The sequence below is a fragment of the Sebastes fasciatus genome, chromosome 2 (genome assembly GCF_043250625.1).
Source record: "Sebastes fasciatus isolate fSebFas1 chromosome 2, fSebFas1.pri, whole genome shotgun sequence".
Lineage (NCBI taxonomy): Eukaryota > Metazoa > Chordata > Actinopteri > Perciformes > Sebastidae > Sebastes > Sebastes fasciatus.
In genome coordinates this window covers 33,030,999-33,049,101 of record NC_133796.1, presented here as the reverse complement: position 1 = coordinate 33,049,101, position 18,103 = coordinate 33,030,999, and the positions used below count along the sequence as shown (strand labels likewise).

Here is an 18,103-nt window from a genome sequence, read left to right as displayed (position 1 = left end):
ACGATTTGGCTAAAACAGCACACTAACAGATTCCATTTATGAACAACAAGAGTCCAGACTAAAAAAAACGGAAATCTTGCAAAATCTCTCGCAGACAAACGTGACTTTACTATAAACAAACATGGCGGACGACAGGAAGGCAGGAAGAATTAGCGGTTAGTTTTTGCGCTACTTTGTCCTGGAAATTCACAATGGATGGATGGATGAAGTTATGGAGACATGTAAAATAAACAATTGCGTTGTTACCACAAATCAACAACTTGGTCCTCTATTTCTGTAGTCCATCTTACTTTACTACTTTATGTTTCGCTTTTGCATTAGCCACGGCCGCAATGACTGCAGTTGTTGTCCTTCCGCTTCAGTCAGCTTGGTTCTCAATTGGCTATCATCCTTTCCCGCTCACGGTCAGAGACATCGGTGAAGTACACTTAGCGGAGGTAATTTCCAAATAGGCGTATAAGTCGCTTGCTTTGACATAACCACTGCTGTTATAAAGCAGAGCATGATTTTAATAAGCGGAGGTATTTTGCTGGCATTAACATTATTAGTGTAATAAGATGGTATCAACTCTTACGGGGAAACGGGGAAAAATACAACCCAGTCGCAGCTTACTCACAATCACACCGGTGAAATACACTCTGGTTCGATTCTGCTTCCAATTGGCTATCTGCTCATGTTGACTCCAGGGAAGTGAAGAAGCATCCGGTTGTAATGTTTTATCCAGCATCGATGTAACGTAGGCTATAACGTTAGCAGTCGATGAGCCATGGTCTGCCCGCTGCAGATGTGAACAAAAGTTTGGTTGTGACGTTATAAATCTATCCAGGATCCAGCAGCAGTGAACTGAGCCAGTCTGCCCCCTGCAGACGGCATGGTGGATGCCGTCTGCAGAGCCCTGAAGTCCCGACCCCGCTGCTGCACAGACTGCCGTTTGCTTGTTTATTCAAAGTTTATTAATACTGAACATGCCTTAACGTGTTCTCGAGATATGCGAAGGACATACCCACATACGCACATACCCACTGACAGAGATTCCTCGCTTGTAGTTAGATATTGTTCAAGAAACAAAAGGAGATTGAATCCTGGATAAATGTTAAGTCTAGGGATTTCTGCAATAGCTAAACCATGTTTTGTTGATATTAATCGTGGATCATATAGAAGTAATAACTCACTGATCTTAATCAAAACATGCAGTGATATTCAGAAGCACACATTGCTTATATTAATTTTACTGCTAGCATTAATGTTGTTTAGTCTTATTTACAGCATTTATCCCACAATGTGAAACAGTTAACTGGCATACAACACATGGTGCATTACAGAGAGCCAAGCACAATCAGAACTGTACTCAAATTGACAAAACAGAAACTATCACTAACATATGAAGACATGCAATGAATAACCATCATTGCCTATGCTCCCCGGTAAACCACACGGAGAGCACATGAGTTACAACTACATCGTTTTCATTCCAACGCTTCATTGCACTGGGGAGAAACAGCTCGTTGAAGCTGTCTACCGACAGAGTAGTATAAAACTACAGTACAGCTTGTGGGATTATTATTGTAGTTTTTCCACAACAAAGAACTCTATGCCGTTGTTGCACCTACAGTGTTTTTGGCAATTTTCCCAAGCCTGTTGTCATCTTCTTTTCCAGTAAAAGAGTCACAGTTAGGGCAGATGGCACAACAAAGCCATGGCAGCTGCAAACCAGAAAGAAATGACAAACAATAGACAGAAAATCAAACTAGGAGGTGAAATTTGCATGAAGAGAAAAAGAGCCTGAAGAAGACAATAATCCACCAGTAGACATGCTGAGAGCTTCCAGAAAGAGTTACGGTATTCAATCTATATTTACAGTAGGTGGGAGCTGAAGACGCATGCAAACCTTTCAACTGGAGCAGAGTTATGTGCAAGCAGAGGTTTTACTACTCCACTTCTGACAAGCACTTACACAGCTGTGGCTCCTTTGAGCTTGGCTGTCAGCTCAGGGTATAAATCACTCTGTTTACTCTGACAGGTCAAAACTGTGACAACAGAAGGTAACTTCATCGCTACGACCTCGCTCCGTATGAACCAGCATCCTGTCTGCCAAAGGACTTGACACCGTCTCATGTTAATGAACACATCCAATGGGTCACACATCATCTTTGTACTGAATGTGGTCCTGTTACTTTGCATGAACATGAAGTTGGAAACTACCAATCCCATAGCCTCAGCCTTGGCATTTGAAATATGTAAGGCCTTACATATTTCAAATGCCAAGGCTGAGGGCATCTAAATATACCCCGTCTACTGGTTTGATTTCCTAAACCGACCTCACAGGGACGAGAGGAAGGCGAGAGGGAGAGGACATGAAGCAACAGAGGAGGAGGAGAAAGGAGAGGGCAGGAAAGACGATGGGTATTTCAGTCCCGTCCTGCACTCTGCATCCTGGACCTGACCTAAACACTGGACTCACCTTTGTGCCACATCTGTTTTTATTTTGATCTGCAGATGAGAATAGTAAAAACTGGGCAGCTTAGAGCTGTTAGCCTGCCATCCCATTGTCGGCACATCAGTGAGCGTGGGTGGGATATTCTGGTGCTCTGTCCTGCAGGCAGAGCTTTGACTGGCTGGACTTTGTGACATGTTTGCAGTCATGAAACAACAATAAACTCTTCCCATGTACTCCAACAAGTAATTGTGTCGGGAGAATTGCTTTGCAATTTAAAAAATTTAAGGAGTTTTACTTGACAGAAACAGATATGTATGGAGTAGTTCAGTGTAGTAAGAAACAGGCTTAATTGCGGTAACTTCCTGGAGTCTTGTTGTCACAGTTACTGCCATGGATGTATAAAGAGAACTGGATACAGCGTTGGAGGCGGGCCTTGTTCATTCATATGAGAGATGCTCAGTGGCGCAGGAAGCCAAAATGGCTGGACTGCCGAGTGATAAAGTACCCGGATCATCCGGCAATCTTCTACATCCATTGGGCCCGTAGGGCAGGCGCAGTAGCGTTTCTTTTAACCCCGCCTCCCAGCCACTCGTTCTGAGGCTCATTCACATGAACGTAGGAAAGGAAATAACTCTGGATTTGGCTAGTAGTGCATTTTACAACCTTTAGGACATAATGATTTAAAAAAGGGCTATTTAAGTGTTCGTACTGGGAAGTTGATTTACCTCAAAAAATAAATTGTCCGCTGATTTACAGACGTCTCTTTCCAAATGTAAGTCTATTGGAAAAAGTATTTTTTGGCCCAATGGCATCACGTGAAGGACACAGAAGTTGTGGTACTGCCGTTTGGCCACTACGAAAATTTGCTTAAAAGCTTGGTTACCTCACCCAACCAAGAAATAGTCCAGCACATAACCCCCCACCCCATACAACTATGTGTTGTTTTTACACTTTGATTTTTGCACAAATTAAACAGCCACAACATGTTAACGAGTGAGCCTTAGAGGTTCTGATAGAGGGATTTTGTTACCTTTGGACAGAGGTTAGCTGTTTCCACCTGTGTCCATTCTTTATGCTAAGCTGAGCTTACCGGCTGCTAGCTTCATATTTAGGCTACTGTTATGTCAGGAGAGTGGTATAAATCTTCTCAACTAACTCTTGGCAAGAAAGTGAATTTATATTTTCCCCAAAATGTCGAAATATTCCTTATAATTTGGGGTTTTTCATATTTATTCTGTCATGATGCCATGATGCAAGTTGAGCTGAAATTGACAAGTTGAGTCCTAAACCCAAACCACCAGATGAGCTCAGCCCAGATCAGTCCTGTCAAACTTAATTTTGTCTAAAATCCTGAAGGTATTCATTGGATAGTATTTTTCTAACCACTGTACATATAATATAATAATAATAATATAATATACATAAACTCTACCCCAACAACTTCAAACTGTAACCCACATACCCCACTCAAAGCATATACCACACACAGCATGCTAGTGTGAGATTCAGAGGGGGTGTGGACTTGGCTGCAGTGGCTGTTTCAGCTCTTGGAAGTTGAATTTCATCTGTAATAACAGCCCCACTTGATGGAAGTTCTTGCATAAAATTGAGACACGCTTCTACATACCTTGTAAAAATGAAAACAGCAACAAAAAAAAAAGAAAGAGAGAAAAACAAACAGGCTAGTCACGCATCTTGCATGAGTCGAGAAGTGAGAGCAGCTATGATGACCTAAGGCTAGATTGTACGAGGTTGGCAACTGCAAATTGTCAGGGCATTTAACAGTATGTGCATGCTCGGGCACACATGATTAAGCAGGTGTGTATATTAGACCATATATATATACACTATGTGAATAGCTACGTGTGTGACTGTGCGTGTGTGCATGTATGAGTAATGAGCTACAAAGGAGTTGGCAGCAGTACAACAAGGGTACCGTAAGCACCCTTGTGTTAGCACTTTAGTGGTGAGAGTCATTTGTGTAGAGTATACAAGCAGGCAGCCTACTGAGCGGTACACAGGCTCTGCTGCCAGATGCCATGCTGGAGATATATTAAAGACACTCATCTCGTGTTTAAGGAACTGTCAGAAATGAGATTATATTAACTCTATTAAGGTTATTAGGTTCAGCATAAAACAGTTTTTGGCAACCAAAAATTAAACGGCTTATAAAAACCAGTGTATACATTGATGCCGAGGGAATAATATCAATGTACTAATTATATCAAATTAATCATCAAAGATTATCTGAAAGGAGAAAGGTTGCTTGGAGGTGTTTATAAGGCTTAATGTCACACTTTTGGATCTCTAAAATAAGGTTAGTAGGTTTACATGGCAAGGTTAAACATGATGAACTTGTGTTTATCACACCATCCCGCTGACTCAGTCAGATAAATAAAAGTCTTTGGCGCTAAGCTGGTTGCTGACAGAGGTGGAATGAAGGATGCACCTATATTGGATCGGATATATCGGGACGATACTGACTCAAATAGCTGGAAGAGGGCATCGGAGACAGTGGGGCCAATCTATTCAATTCAATTCTTTGTTTATATACATATACATTATATACTGGAATTTTAATTCCTGTTGAAGTTTGGACCACTCTGCATTAAACATGTTTACACTTGAATTGTAATTCCTGTTAATTTTGAAGATTTTTTACCAAGTTGCTGGTATACGATTTATCTATGTATTTATTGGTCACGTTTTGTTTTACAAAGTTAGGAAAGCAATGCTTTAGTCGAGCCTGATGTTTCCTTACACATAAAAGAATGATCCCAGTCACTTTCACACAGTGAGGCATGCAGCTTATTAATTACGACACTGGTATCAGATCGGTACTCGGCATCGGCCGATACACAATGCCCAGGTATCGCTATCGGGACTGAAAAAGTAGTAGTAGTATTATAGTAGTCACTATATCCCGACAGTAATGCATGAGACAGGTAATCTGAAAAAAAAATCATGTCCCTCTGTGTCCTCTGGTGCTCCTAATGGCATCTGCAAGATTTCACAGACCGGAGGAAAACAACCAATCAGAGCTGAGCTGGAGCCTTGCCGTCTCTGAGCAGCTGTCAATCACTCACAAACTCTGATCAAACGGTCAAACTAGGCAGCGCTGATCAAATATGAATCAATATTCTGTTACTGTAATGCCTATTTCTGGCGCCAAATGTTTTCGGAAACATCTTGTAGTGCACTGTTTAGCTGTAAAATGAGAAAGTTTGTGACCCGGCAGCCATGTTGAGATCAGTTGAGGAAATACCAAGCACCGCCCACCAGTTGGAGCACAGCCAATAGGAACGCTCTCTCTGAAATTACCTGTTTACGTAAGAGTAAAATTACAGACTTGAAAAAACACTCATAAAAGTACAAGTACCTGACTTAATTACAGTAACGTGAGTAGATTTAGTTCATTGATTCCACCCCTGGTGCCTGAGATAGAGTTGTAATAACCTACTGTAGGACAGGGAGGGTCCTCCTGTACTCTTCAAGTACTGAAGTATCGTCCCACCACAGCTGGGGAATGACTTCTTTAGAGATTGTCGATGTGTTGATAGATTAGTCAGTCTGTGGCGATAACGGCGCATTTCAGGTATGTGAAGAAGCCTAATGCCATATAATTTGAGGAGGCTTTGTGGGCGTCGTGATGACAAATCAGGGTGTATTAGCACCCATGTGTCTTTTGTCTCAGACCCACAGCTTTTCCGGTGTTGTTGATTCCAGCAGAGACACTGCTCAGTCGTTAAGTCTTTGTGTTGAGGCAAACCCGGTGCAATTAATGAAATGCTGACAGACACGACACACGCACCACTGCTGCATCTCGTGCATGCAACAAATGGGTGTGCACATACGGTATCATATCACTACACACACAGGTCACCATCCCAGTGTTGATGCAGAGCAATTAGAATAGTTTGGATTCTTTGTAAAAAAACAATAAACAGCCACAGTATGGCTTAAGGTAAGAGATGCAATAATTCTGTCAGTGCACTCATGATGGATAATATGGCTGAGGGAAGTGAACTGTCTATGACACATATGTACACACACACACACTCGCACAAGTAATATTGCTCTATTAAAGTTATAGCTCAGTCTTTGAATACATTTTTCCTTCTAGTATTAATGTTGTTGATTCATGCATTGTAAATATTATGGCCAAACTGACTGCGTAGGATGATGGACTTGAGTTTTTTTTCACCCACACACATCAGTTTTTTAAAACAAACTCATGACACACAACTCGATGACACAAAAGCTGATTGCGTAAATGGTCGGAACAGGAACGTAATCTCTCCAGTAATAAAAAAACTTTCACAGGGTTCAATGTGGAATGACTCCCGTGGTGAGGCGGAGAGGCTTGAGAGGGATGTGATGCTGCCAACGGTCTCTCCGTCTGGCGGCCAAGACTGTTGAGAGAACAGTCACGGAATCCTTCTGACATGAACCTGATTCACGGGGTTGACTGAAGTCTGACACGCACAACTGGAGTTCACGGGATATTCGCAGCGATGGAAATTCACAAAATACATTTACTCATGTACTGTATATAAATATGATTTTAAAATACTTGTGCCTTTACAATGTATGCTACTTTACATTTCAGAGGGGAATACTTCTCTTTATTTATTTGACAAGTAGAGTTAATAGTTACTTTGCAGATAAAGATCTTTAAGGCAAAACTTAATCTTGTAAAATATGCTTAGTTATAGATTAAAATGCACAACAGTATATGAAGTAATTAAAATCAGCTCCATTCAATCAATCAACCATAATGAAGACTAACTTTTAATGCTTGAATTACATTTTGCTTATAACAGTTTTGTATTTTTACTTAAAGCTGAACTAGGCGAGATTGGAGCAAATATGATTAAAAAAAGTTATTTTTATAAAACGGTCGCTATATCCTGACAGTAGTACATGAAACAGGTAACCTGAAAAAATCATGTGCCTCTGTGTCTTCCGATGTCCTCCGGTGCTCCTAACGGCATCTGCAAGATTTCACAAACTGGAGGAAAACCAGCAGTAAGAGCTGATCTGAGGTCTGTTGTCCAGCTGCCGTCTATGAGAGCCCGCTGTCAATCACTCGAGAACTACGACCAAACGGTCAAACTAGGAAGCGCCGATCAAATATGAATCAATATTATGTTACGTTAATGCCTATTTCTCTCCTCAAATGTTTTCAGAATCATCTTGTAGTGCACGGTTTAGCTGTAAAATGAGAAAGTTTGTGACGCCGCTGCCTTTGTGAAATCTGGTGAAGGGACGCCAACTTTCGATCACATGATCGGAGCACAGCCAATAGGAACACTCTCTCAATGAAATGACCTGTGATTGGTCAAAGTCTCCTGTCACAGGCTAGATTTTTCTAAAGCGTGAAAACAGGGCCATGATGAGGTGCAGAAGTCTAGTTATCTCTCAGAGCACTTGAATTACAATATGCTGAATGGTTATTATGAAATTTTTGCCCAATGATGCCAAAAATATACTGACTACTGCCACTTTAAGTAAGAGATCTGAGTACTTCCTTCACTGGTGCTATTTGACGTTTGTTTATTAACATGTACCCCACCTGGTGAGAAAAGACAAATCTAATTTTTTTATTTATTTATTTATTTATTTATTTACACAACCAAATGATTCAAGTGAACCTGGTGCACTTGGATGCAATAGGTGTGTGTGTGGTTACTTCTGCTTGGCTGTGGTTAAAGACACTAAAGTCAGTGATGGGTACATAATGGTAGTAAAGTCACATATTTTATGTGTGTATTTTATACAGCTTTACATCAATGTTTTCAATTGTATGTACATAGTATATAACTACATCTATAATGCCCCTATCATGCAGTGTTGTAGGCTGTCATAATATATTATATTATTGGCTGTTGATAGCAGGTGCCTGTGCATAATGTAGGTTTATCTATAACAAAGAATCATATTTTATAAGATAAGATAAGATAAGATGAACCAGAGTGAATGGGTGAACATAGTGTGTACAGTCCGTCAATAAATAAATCTAATATGTACATATGTGCAGTCTATAAAGTGGAATATAGGATGTATAGTGTAAAGTAAGTGTAAAGTGCACCAGTGGTTAGAGTCCAAGATGGTTGCAGATAGTGCATGTTTAAAGTTCTTAAAGTCCTCATAGTTGTCATATGGGGTCAGCCTTGGTTGTGGAGCCTGATGGCTACCAGCATGAAGGACTGACCCAGGCGCTTTGTAGTTTAATCTAATAATTGTAGTTTAATGTTGTTTAATCTATAACAATGAATCATATTTTATAAACATGTTTGTATGCTTTGCATGTATATTCTGAATCTGGAAATGAACTAGTAACTCCCTGAATGTGTCAGATGAATGTACAGAAGTAAAAGGCAAGCATCAGATGGAAAGTACAGCACCTCAAATGTAGTACTCTTGAGTGGCTGTATTTAGTTACTTTCGACCACTGGATGTAAGAATACTACTTCACCTAATATTACAGTACACTGCTTAAAAATGGATGTAACTACAACCATGTCATGCTACACTGATGATGTTTTAACACTAAAATCTTGCAGTGGCCGGGCTTTACAGCCTGCGATGGCACATTTATTTATGTCAAAATCAAGAGAAATAGACTGCAAAACCCTCCAAGCACAACAACAATTTATATATGTATGCATTGGGTGAAATGGAAACAGAAAATAATCAAACTGGAGCATGAAAAACATGAATTAAAGCAGCAGTAGGCAGATTGGAGCAAATACGATCAAAACAAAGTTATTTTTATAAAACGGTAACTATATCCTGACAGTAGTGCATGAGACTAGAGGGCTGCAGCTGTTGAGGCAGACTCAGAGTCAGTCACGTATCTGAGGCGATCCAACAGCGACATCTATGGACGGAAGTGTGTCGTGTGCTTCTGTCCAGCCTGGCTGACACACACCACCTCACCATCGCTGCACAACACAGCGCAGGCCGGGCCACCGACTGTCCCCGAAGAAGAGCGAGGAAGACCATCAACATGTCAGACATGGAAGACGACTTCATGTGCGACGATGAAGAAGATTACGACCTGGTATCTGTAACTGAAATTATTTACTTTGCTCTTATATTTCCCCCGTTGTGTCCGTAGAGCGCTAACAGTGCAGGGCCCACAGTAGCTAGGCTAGCTAATGCTAGCTGTTTAGTTAGCTTGGTGGCTAACGCCAAGCTGACAGCGGGTTAGCTTCCTAGCTGGCTAACCCATACTTGACTTTATCTACTATGCAGTGTGCTAATATTAATAAACATTAACCATGCTAGATAGCTTACTTGTGTTACATGTGTTCAGCTGACATTGGATGTAAATTGCAGGCATGAAAGGCAAAGCAACCATGCTAGTTAGCATGCCATTAGCTAACTTTACGTTAGCTCAAGGCTCGTACTTGCAGAATTATACTCAGGGGGCAATCTGCTATCCCTACCTTTTGTATTAGCTAGCTGAGAGTTTCTCATATGTGTTGTTAGCAATCGTGTAACTTCAATGTTTTCAGTTGGATCTTGTGATTTGTGATTTGACATGAAAATGTGCTTATATTCAGGAATACTCAGAGGACAGTAACTCAGAGCCCAATGTGGACCTGGAGAACCAGTACTACAACTCCAAAGCCTTGAAGGAGGATGATCCCAAAGCAGCGCTCAGCAGTTTCCAGAAGGTGGAGTGGTACTCCATAAATTAACACAATCTGTTCTTATCTCAGTTATTTAGAAAGCACGATATTTACTGCCCTTTCTTGGTTTTATCGTGTGTTCAGGTACTAGAACTGGAAGGAGAGAAAGGAGAATGGGGATTCAAAGCACTGAAGCAGATGATCAAAATCAACTTCAAGCTGGTAGGTTCTGCAACACATGCCATAATTTGTTTACACCCGTCCCACCAGACATGAATTATTGAGGAGTTGCTTTGTTTATGTCTCAACCCTGTAGACAAACTTTCCAGAGATGATGAACAGGTATAAACAGCTCCTTACATACATCAGAAGTGCTGTCACCAGGAACTACTCAGAGAAGTCCATCAACTCCATTCTGGACTATATCTCTACCTCCAAACAGGTAAGGATAGACAATATTAGATCGTGCTGGCAATTCAATATGTTGGGTCCTTGGACCTTGCAGTACTAAATGTTTTAAATCTGTCTTTCTGAAATGCGTTTCTTGTTTTGCTAGATGGACTTACTACAGGAGTTCTACGAAACCACATTGGATGCTTTGAAAGATGCGAAAAATGACAGACTGTGGTTTAAAACTAACACAAAGGTATACTAAGGTTCTTCAATTATTCCAGGTAGTCTTGAACCATCATTTCCTAGTAAAACAGGTGCTCAGAAATTGTCTTTTTTTTCTTCTTTACCTGCAGTTGGGGAAGCTTTACTTGGAGAGAGAAGAGTATGGGAAACTGCAAAAGATCCTTCGGCAACTTCATCAGTCATGTCAGGTAGTAAGATTCATTTTTAATCCTTTTTTATCAGTATATGCAATAATAAGTTTTTTGGTTTGATACAAAAAAGAGATTTTACCTTGCAGATCTCATAGAACATATTGTAGCCACTCAACTTGTTAATATATTTATATGTGTGGATTTGACCACAATAATGATCTAATAAGTGGTTGTTCAATATTTATGTCAACTACAGACAGATGATGGAGAGGATGACCTGAAGAAAGGCACACAGCTGTTGGAGATCTATGCTCTGGAGATCCAGATGTACACAGCACAGAAAAACAACAAGAAATTGAAAGCCCTGTATGAGCAGTCACTTCACATTAAATCTGCCATTCCTCACCCGCTCATAATGGGAGTTATCAGAGGTATGATGGTGCACATGTCTCCTTCATTCATAGCACATTTGTTTAGCTTTGAGTTTCACTCTACGTACTGTCATAGCTGTCTGCTGAATGACCTGTGCTTGTTTGCTCCTGACCAGAGTGTGGCGGGAAGATGCATTTGAGAGAGGGTGAGTTTGAGAAAGCTCACACAGACTTCTTTGAGGCCTTTAAAAACTATGATGAGTCCGGCAGCCCAAGAAGGACGACATGCCTGAAGTACCTGGTCCTAGCCAACATGCTGATGAAGTCGGGAATAAACCCTTTTGACTCACAAGAGGTAGGAAAGTAATTGTTACCGTTAGAAATGTTTACTTTTCACAACTATGCATATACTGTATGTAAGAGTATGAAACATGAGAGACACACAGACTAGTGGTTGCCACATATGTTTGTGCAGGTTGCAGTTGAATTTTTGATAAAGCACAGCCAGAATGTCTCTAATCAGAATGATTTGCTGAAAGTATTTTGGGGTTTTTGTGCTAAATCAGTTGACATTTACTCAACATTTACCTTATTCTTTTTTCCAAAGGCCAAACCATACAAAAATGACCCGGAGATCCTAGCAATGACAAACTTAGTAAGGTAAGCATACATTAATGTATTTTTTTGGTCTTTTGTTTACAACAAAAGTTTTGCTGTTATTTTTACCTGTTATAACATTTTACCCACCAATTTTATTCTGAGATCTATACCATCTTAACAGCCACAGCTTCACTATGCAGCATGAAGGATAGTGAGACTCTATTGGTATTTATTGACAGTTAACTCGACTGTCTAAACTCTTTGTAAGTGAGAACAAAGGTAAATGCACCTAAAATGATCATTTGGGTAAAGACTTTGTGGTTCAGTTTGTATTTTAAAACAACCAGTACAGTGCCCATTTGTGGCCGATTGCTTACCTCCCGGTAGGGCTCATGCCCATTCGGAGCGGGCTGATTGCCTGGCCCTTGGAAGTGCTGCTTGCAGCGTTGTCGAGAACCACTCAGCGCTCGTTAATTCCAGGAAAGTGAAGAAGAGTTTGGTTGTAACATTAGTATATCTATCATCCAGCAGCAAATGTGAAAGTCAATGAGCCGCGGTCCGCCCACTGCGGTACAACATGCTCGGTCAGTCTGCAATCTGAAGCCCTGCGGCTGAACAGAGCACCGTTCGCTTGTTTATTTAAATTTTTATTAATATTTAATGTGTCGCGTGTCCAAATTACACCAGATTCAACAAAGTACTCCATTGGGTACACGTGTGAAGTAGATCGGATGAGCGCGTGGTTCTTGGGATATGTGAAGGACATACAGAAAGACAGACAGATAGAGATTCCTTGCTTTATAGTTAGATCAGCTTAGATAATGTGGTTGAACTCTCATCATTCTATGGTTGTCCTATGCACTCAGTTGTAAGGTTGGTTTGGCATCTCCGGGCTTTTAATTCGTGAAGGCGCAAAGCCACCCACTCCATCACTAAACATCAGTATGTCATTTTGAAGAGAAAACATCTTTTAAAAGAGAAGAAAGGAGAGATGTGATTGGCTATGATCGTCACCAGACCCTAACACATCACATATTGTGATGATGTGCAATAATTAATTCTACAGAATCCCACTTTTTATTCAAGTGCACCCTAGGTGTGTGCCGGCATGCATCTTCATATCACAGATAAGTTGGTGAGGAAAATGTTATTGTTGGTGGTCAAAACTATAAAAACAGACCCAGAAGGCTTGTAATGAAAAGCCTTCCCACAATGTTTGAATTTATTGTTATCTCTTGGACCTTTTACGATGATGACTATTGTTTAATGACTTGCTTTTTTTGTATGGCCTTTGGTCAGTATTTCAGCTGTGCTTCTCATTCCCTGTGACACAGTCGCTCGCGTACTAAGTGTTACAGTTTGCTGTGAGCAGTTTGTTTCAATCTAAGTACAAAATGATACATTAACAGCATTAACGGTCTTAGTAAATTTATACCAGTTGCCAAAACAGTGCCTTGCCAACATGAGTGTACATGTCACGACTCACAGTATTTGTATAAAGTATGGAACGTGACTTCCTTGTTCCTTGTTTACTCTTTTGACCTCATGTTTACATAAATAACTGTCACTGTCTCAAATTGCTCAGGTTCCATGCATGTATTTCAATTTATTATAGCATAAACAAGAAACTAAGACTCCACACCCAAAACTGTAATAAGAATAGTGTTTACAAAAAACTCTTAATATTTTGAAATGTGTTTGACAGCTATCAGGATGAGAGTTTTCGTGTGGGTCACGGAGACACAATGTATATGGTATAACAACACTGATTGTTTTTCCTTCCAGCGCCTACCAGAACAATGACATCACTGAATTTGAGAAAATCTTGAAAACAAATCACAGTAACATAATGGACGACCCCTTCATTAGAGAGCACATAGAGGGTGAGTGGTGAACGTGATTTCAGTCCACACGCGTGATAAATGTGTTGGGAAAACATTTTTTAAAGTGTTGCTCATCATTGTTGTGTTGTGTTGTTGTGTTGCAGAGCTCCTGCGGAACATTAGAACTCAAGTACTTATCAAACTCATCAAACCGTACACGAGAATACACATCCCTTTCATTTCTAAGGTAAGTCTATGTCAAAACATGTCCTGTACAGTGACTTTATCTGTGATCTCTACTCTTTCATCACATTCTCTTGGAGTATTATTAGACAATAATTTATACTGTTGGCCATCTGACTTTGTGTGGATCGTTTTAAATGGATTATTTCCATTTTTGCTTTGTATTGAAGAACAATTGGTCATATTGATTAGAGATGTTCCAATACCATTTTTTACTTCCTCTTACCGAATCTGATACCTGAACTTGCAGTATCAGCCGATACTGAGTATTGAGCCGATACCAGCGTGATAAAAGACTATATAGTTATTATTATTATTATTTAACAGCTGTTTACTGACCATGTATGTGATATGATTACTAGGGGTGTAACGATGCGTTTTTACAACGATACGATACGTATCGCTTTCCATGGTTCCGATACAAGGACGATATTTGGCTCATCTAGACTGATACGATTCAATTACTTGAAATCGATACAGTAACTTTTTTTTGCTAAAAATTCAATCAGTGTGACTGAAATAAATAACTGGATACTGGACAGTGAAGGTCAGGATTCCTCAAAGTTTGTCTTGTAAAGGAATCAGGGATGAATGAAGTAAACAACGATTAATGTCAAATACATACATCTTTCATTTGTAAATAATAAAAAGTGCAACTTCAGGACCTGCTGCTTCAGTTCAGTTCAAGATACAAGGCCGTGCAATATTTAACAAAAAATAACCGCAAACTACCTGCAATCAGTTCTTCTTCGCTGCTCTAAAACAGTAGTTGCCAGTGGCAGCATGATACATCCAGGGCGACAGCACAGTGAAGGCTACTGCTTTGGAGCAGCGAAGGAGAACGTTTAAAAATATAAATATTTTCTGCTCCTCTCAGATCCTCTGGAAGACTGTTCCAGCGGCTTAGAGTGTAATGGCTGAAAGCAGCATCGCCAAATATTTTTATAATATATAATACAAGTAAATGAAATACAGTTTCAGCATTAACATAAGTCATACATAATAATGAAATCAGCACACAAAAAGCACCACTGAAAAAAACAAAATATCTAAATTTCAGAGTCACGCCTTTGTATATTTTTTATTCATTTCTTAATTATTTTTTACAATAGTTTTCTTCTTAATTATTTCCCCCCATGCTAGTTATGTTGTTTATCACTATAATTTGTCAGTTGTGCAGGTTCACAAAGTATAGTTGAGGAGCTAACAAGGCGGCATTAATATGAGGAAGTGATAATGTTTTTTTCTCTTGTCTCGGGTTTAACTCTCAGTACACATGACATCACAAATGCCTGTACATGGATGGTATCTGTTAATGCTTTTTCAACACATTCTCTGTATTTATTTTATTTACTTAATAGTTCACATAATTGCATGATGATGATGATGATGATGATAGACTTTCTCCACAGGTCTTTTGCAACACATCTAACACAATATTTACGACAGAATGCAGTGTGTTGAATTCTGTGCATTGTTTAATGTTAAAGTTGACATACTCCTTTACAGATTTGAGGTTGAGCGTTGTCTGTTTATCTTGTGTTTCAGGAGCTGAACATTGATGTGTGTGATGTGGAGAGTTTGCTGGTGCAGTGCATCTTGGATAAGTAAGTTTCTCACGTGCATGCTGAGAAGTCGAAAGAAACTGGCTCCCTTTCCCGTAAATAGCTGTGGTTCCTCATAGTTTGCATCCTTTGGCCCTTAAGACAGTCAGGCGGTATGACAGTTTCAGTTACATCTTGTACTAAATTGATTGTCATGCTGTAATAGTGAACTACTATTTACAGCCTCACACCCCGGCTGTACTGGTTCTCTGACGTAAATGACTGACTAGGAAGTAAAAACACCAGACTAATCCGATATACTGGAAACTGTCAAATGTTTTGGTTTCATTGTTTTTGTTTGTTGCAATCATGCTCTGAAGTTTATTTTTCTGGTTATTTGTTATCAATGCCAGTCATTTTGAAAGCATAGGCAGTTTGGGAAAATGATAGTTTATTTCCTTAAATACAGACTTCTGCGTTTAAGCAACAGTGGACTCTTCAATATTATTTGGGGGATTTTCAGTTGTATGCATTCTCAATAAATTATGCCACATATTTTATTGTTGTCATGCGCTGTCCTTACGGCATTGTCCCACAATTAACAGCCGAATCAAATATACAATTGTAACTACAAGAAGTCTAGGAACTGTTCAATTGGCATTTCAAGGCTTAACTATCAGAGCTTGACTAAATTGTATGGAGAATTAAGTTATTTTTATTTCAACATGTGTGGCTTCTCTGCTTACTTTCTTTCTTATTTTTTTCTCAGCACAATCCACGGCCGAATTGACCAAGTCAACCAGCTACTAGAACTGGACTACCAGAAGAGAGGAGGGGCTCGCTACACAGCTTTAGACAAATGGACAAATCAGCTGAACTCTCTCAACCAAGCCATTGTTAGCAAGCTCACATGATGGCATGTAAAAAAAAAATCAAGAGACAAGGAAAAATGGCATGTTTGAATACATCCATAAAGTATGCTACTGTGCTTCTTCAAGTAAATCCTCCGAGTCAAGATACACAGCACAGGTTTTGAGAATGCCACCAATTTCAAGAAGACGCCAGGAACCCCAAGTGTTGTTTTTGTCGTGATGAGAGGAAATCACTGGCACTTATTTTCATGTTCCTGATTGGCAGATTCTTCCATGTTGCAACACACAAAATGCTTCAGTTGTTTAAAAAAAAAAAAAAAAAAGTCAAAAAGTGTATGAAAACGTGTACACAGTATTTTAATGTATACTGTTGCCTGTTGGTAATAAACAGATTTCTCTCAGCACTAAAAAAGGAGCTACAGTTTTAACTCTGTGACTGGCGAGTAGGAGTCAAATAAAAATGTTTTTAACTGTCATAAATGGGACATGAAGAATTTTTTACCTGATCTCTGAAGATATTTCTGTGCACTCATGACTGCATGAGTCAAAGCTTTTTGAGCCTCTACGGCTTCCGTTCCAGGTGACTCCCATTTCCACACTGACAGCAGCTAGCTCACTCTAGTGATGAGAATTCAGGCTCTTTTTAGTGAGCAGGATCATTTGGCTCAGCTCACCAAGAAGAGCCGGCTCTTTCGGCTCTCAAACGGCTCTTCATTTGACCACTTCTGCCTATTATAATTCAGCCAAATTAAGCGCTGTTTTGACCTATGATTAGTATGTGTGCACATATATCACTTAAATTATTCAAAGTTATTTTACTAAACCTTATAATTTCCAGAATACCATAATTTTACGTGCTGCTTCGTTTCCGACTGTCACTCATCTTGTCTGCTATTCGTGCACCGCACTCTTCTCACCCCCTCCTCCCTGCGTGATGGTATGATCCGGACATCATTAACACAACAATCAGTCACAGTCAGTGCATGGAGTGCTCGTAGCGCGGAAAAGATCATCCTATCATTCTGCCTTGAATTAATTAAAGAAAAAAATGGCTCATGGACGGGAGCTGGCTCTTATCATTCTGTTACCTTTCCAGCTTCTCAGCTCCGAACCGTAGTTGGGAGTTTTCCTGGACTTTCCCCAGTCAATTCTGCTGTGACGACCGGCACTTTTATTTGGAACAACGCACGTAACATAAATCAGTGTCAGAACATAAACTTCCTCTCTGTAACACTGCAACGGTAACTGACTTCTATCCTTCACTGTGGCTGCGGCTAACTAACGCACACTTCTTCTCCGTCTCTGTCCATCACAACAACAACACAGACCAGCACCTCCGCTCGACTACGTCACACACAGGTTACCCACAAGGTGACACCTTAAAGAGACAGGGCTTGGCTCGGTAACAGTTCACTTAAAAGAGCCGGCTCTTTGAACCGACTCGTTCGTGACCGACACATCACCAGCTCACTCGCAGCTCAGCGAGCTAGCAGCTAGTGTCTGTGGAGGTGGAGAGCGCAGCCAGCTGACGCAGCAACAGCAGCAGCAGCAGTCAGTAGCAACTGGGTGTGAGTCTCTCTCTAAGCCTTCAGTCATTATTATTATTATTATATCACAATGAAGAAGTTAAAAAGACCCGCATCCTGACGTCCACATCTTGGTCAATGAGTGCGTGTCGGTGACTGACATGGACGCTAGTGACAATAAGGTACAGTTTATTTATATTAAATGACCTGCTGGGTTTCTTGTTGTTGGGGTCTGAAGCTAAAGCTTTAGCTAGCCGGGACACAACGCTAGTTTATGGCA

At 40.2% G+C, this 18,103-nt stretch overlaps 2 protein-coding genes across 7 annotated transcripts in view; both read left to right on the top strand.

The window, feature by feature from the left end:
- secisbp2l (SECIS binding protein 2-like) overlaps positions 1-18,103 on the top strand; it is a 94,890-nt gene that overhangs the window by 55,351 nt on the left and 21,436 nt on the right. For 2 of the 5 annotated variants that reach the window (XM_074620599.1, XM_074620591.1), the window contains exon 1: positions 17,798-18,005. The exons of the other annotated variants lie outside the window; for them this stretch is intronic. In XM_074620599.1, coding sequence (XP_074476700.1) covers positions 17,985-18,005 — 21 coding nt within the window. In that variant the 5' untranslated portion in view covers positions 17,798-17,984. Of the gene's footprint in view, positions 1-17,797; positions 18,006-18,103 lie in introns of those variants that run through there. 5 annotated transcript variants of the gene reach the window in all.
- cops2 (COP9 signalosome subunit 2) lies at positions 9,275-16,771 on the top strand. Of its 2 annotated transcripts, none has more exons than XM_074620682.1 (13): positions 9,275-9,509; positions 10,009-10,122; positions 10,222-10,299; positions 10,394-10,519; positions 10,634-10,723; positions 10,824-10,901; positions 11,101-11,275; positions 11,392-11,570; positions 11,823-11,875; positions 13,601-13,698; positions 13,803-13,885; positions 15,430-15,488; positions 16,195-16,771. In XM_074620682.1, exons 1-13 carry the CDS (start codon positions 9,450-9,452, stop codon positions 16,337-16,339), a joined length of 1,338 nt encoding a protein of 445 aa, XP_074476783.1. In that variant the 5' UTR covers positions 9,275-9,449; the 3' UTR covers positions 16,340-16,771. The 2 variants fall into 2 exon arrangements, with proteins under 2 accessions (XP_074476783.1, XP_074476791.1); XM_074620690.1 differs by having other exon boundaries at positions 9,276-9,503.

What these genes read in the sequence shown, in the direction of transcription:
- cops2 (XM_074620682.1), top strand. Translation starts at nt 9,450, where the DNA reads ATGTCAGACATGGAAGACGACTTCATGTGCGACGATGAAGAAGATTAC. An exon ending in GCAATGACAAACTTAGTAAG is followed by an intron (nt 11,876 to 13,600) that starts GTAAGCATACAT and finishes TTTTCCTTCCAG; the next exon opens with CGCCTACCAGAACAATGACA. An exon ending in CATTAGAGAGCACATAGAGG is followed by an intron (nt 13,699 to 13,802) that starts GTGAGTGGTGAA and finishes GTTGTGTTGCAG; the next exon opens with AGCTCCTGCGGAACATTAGA.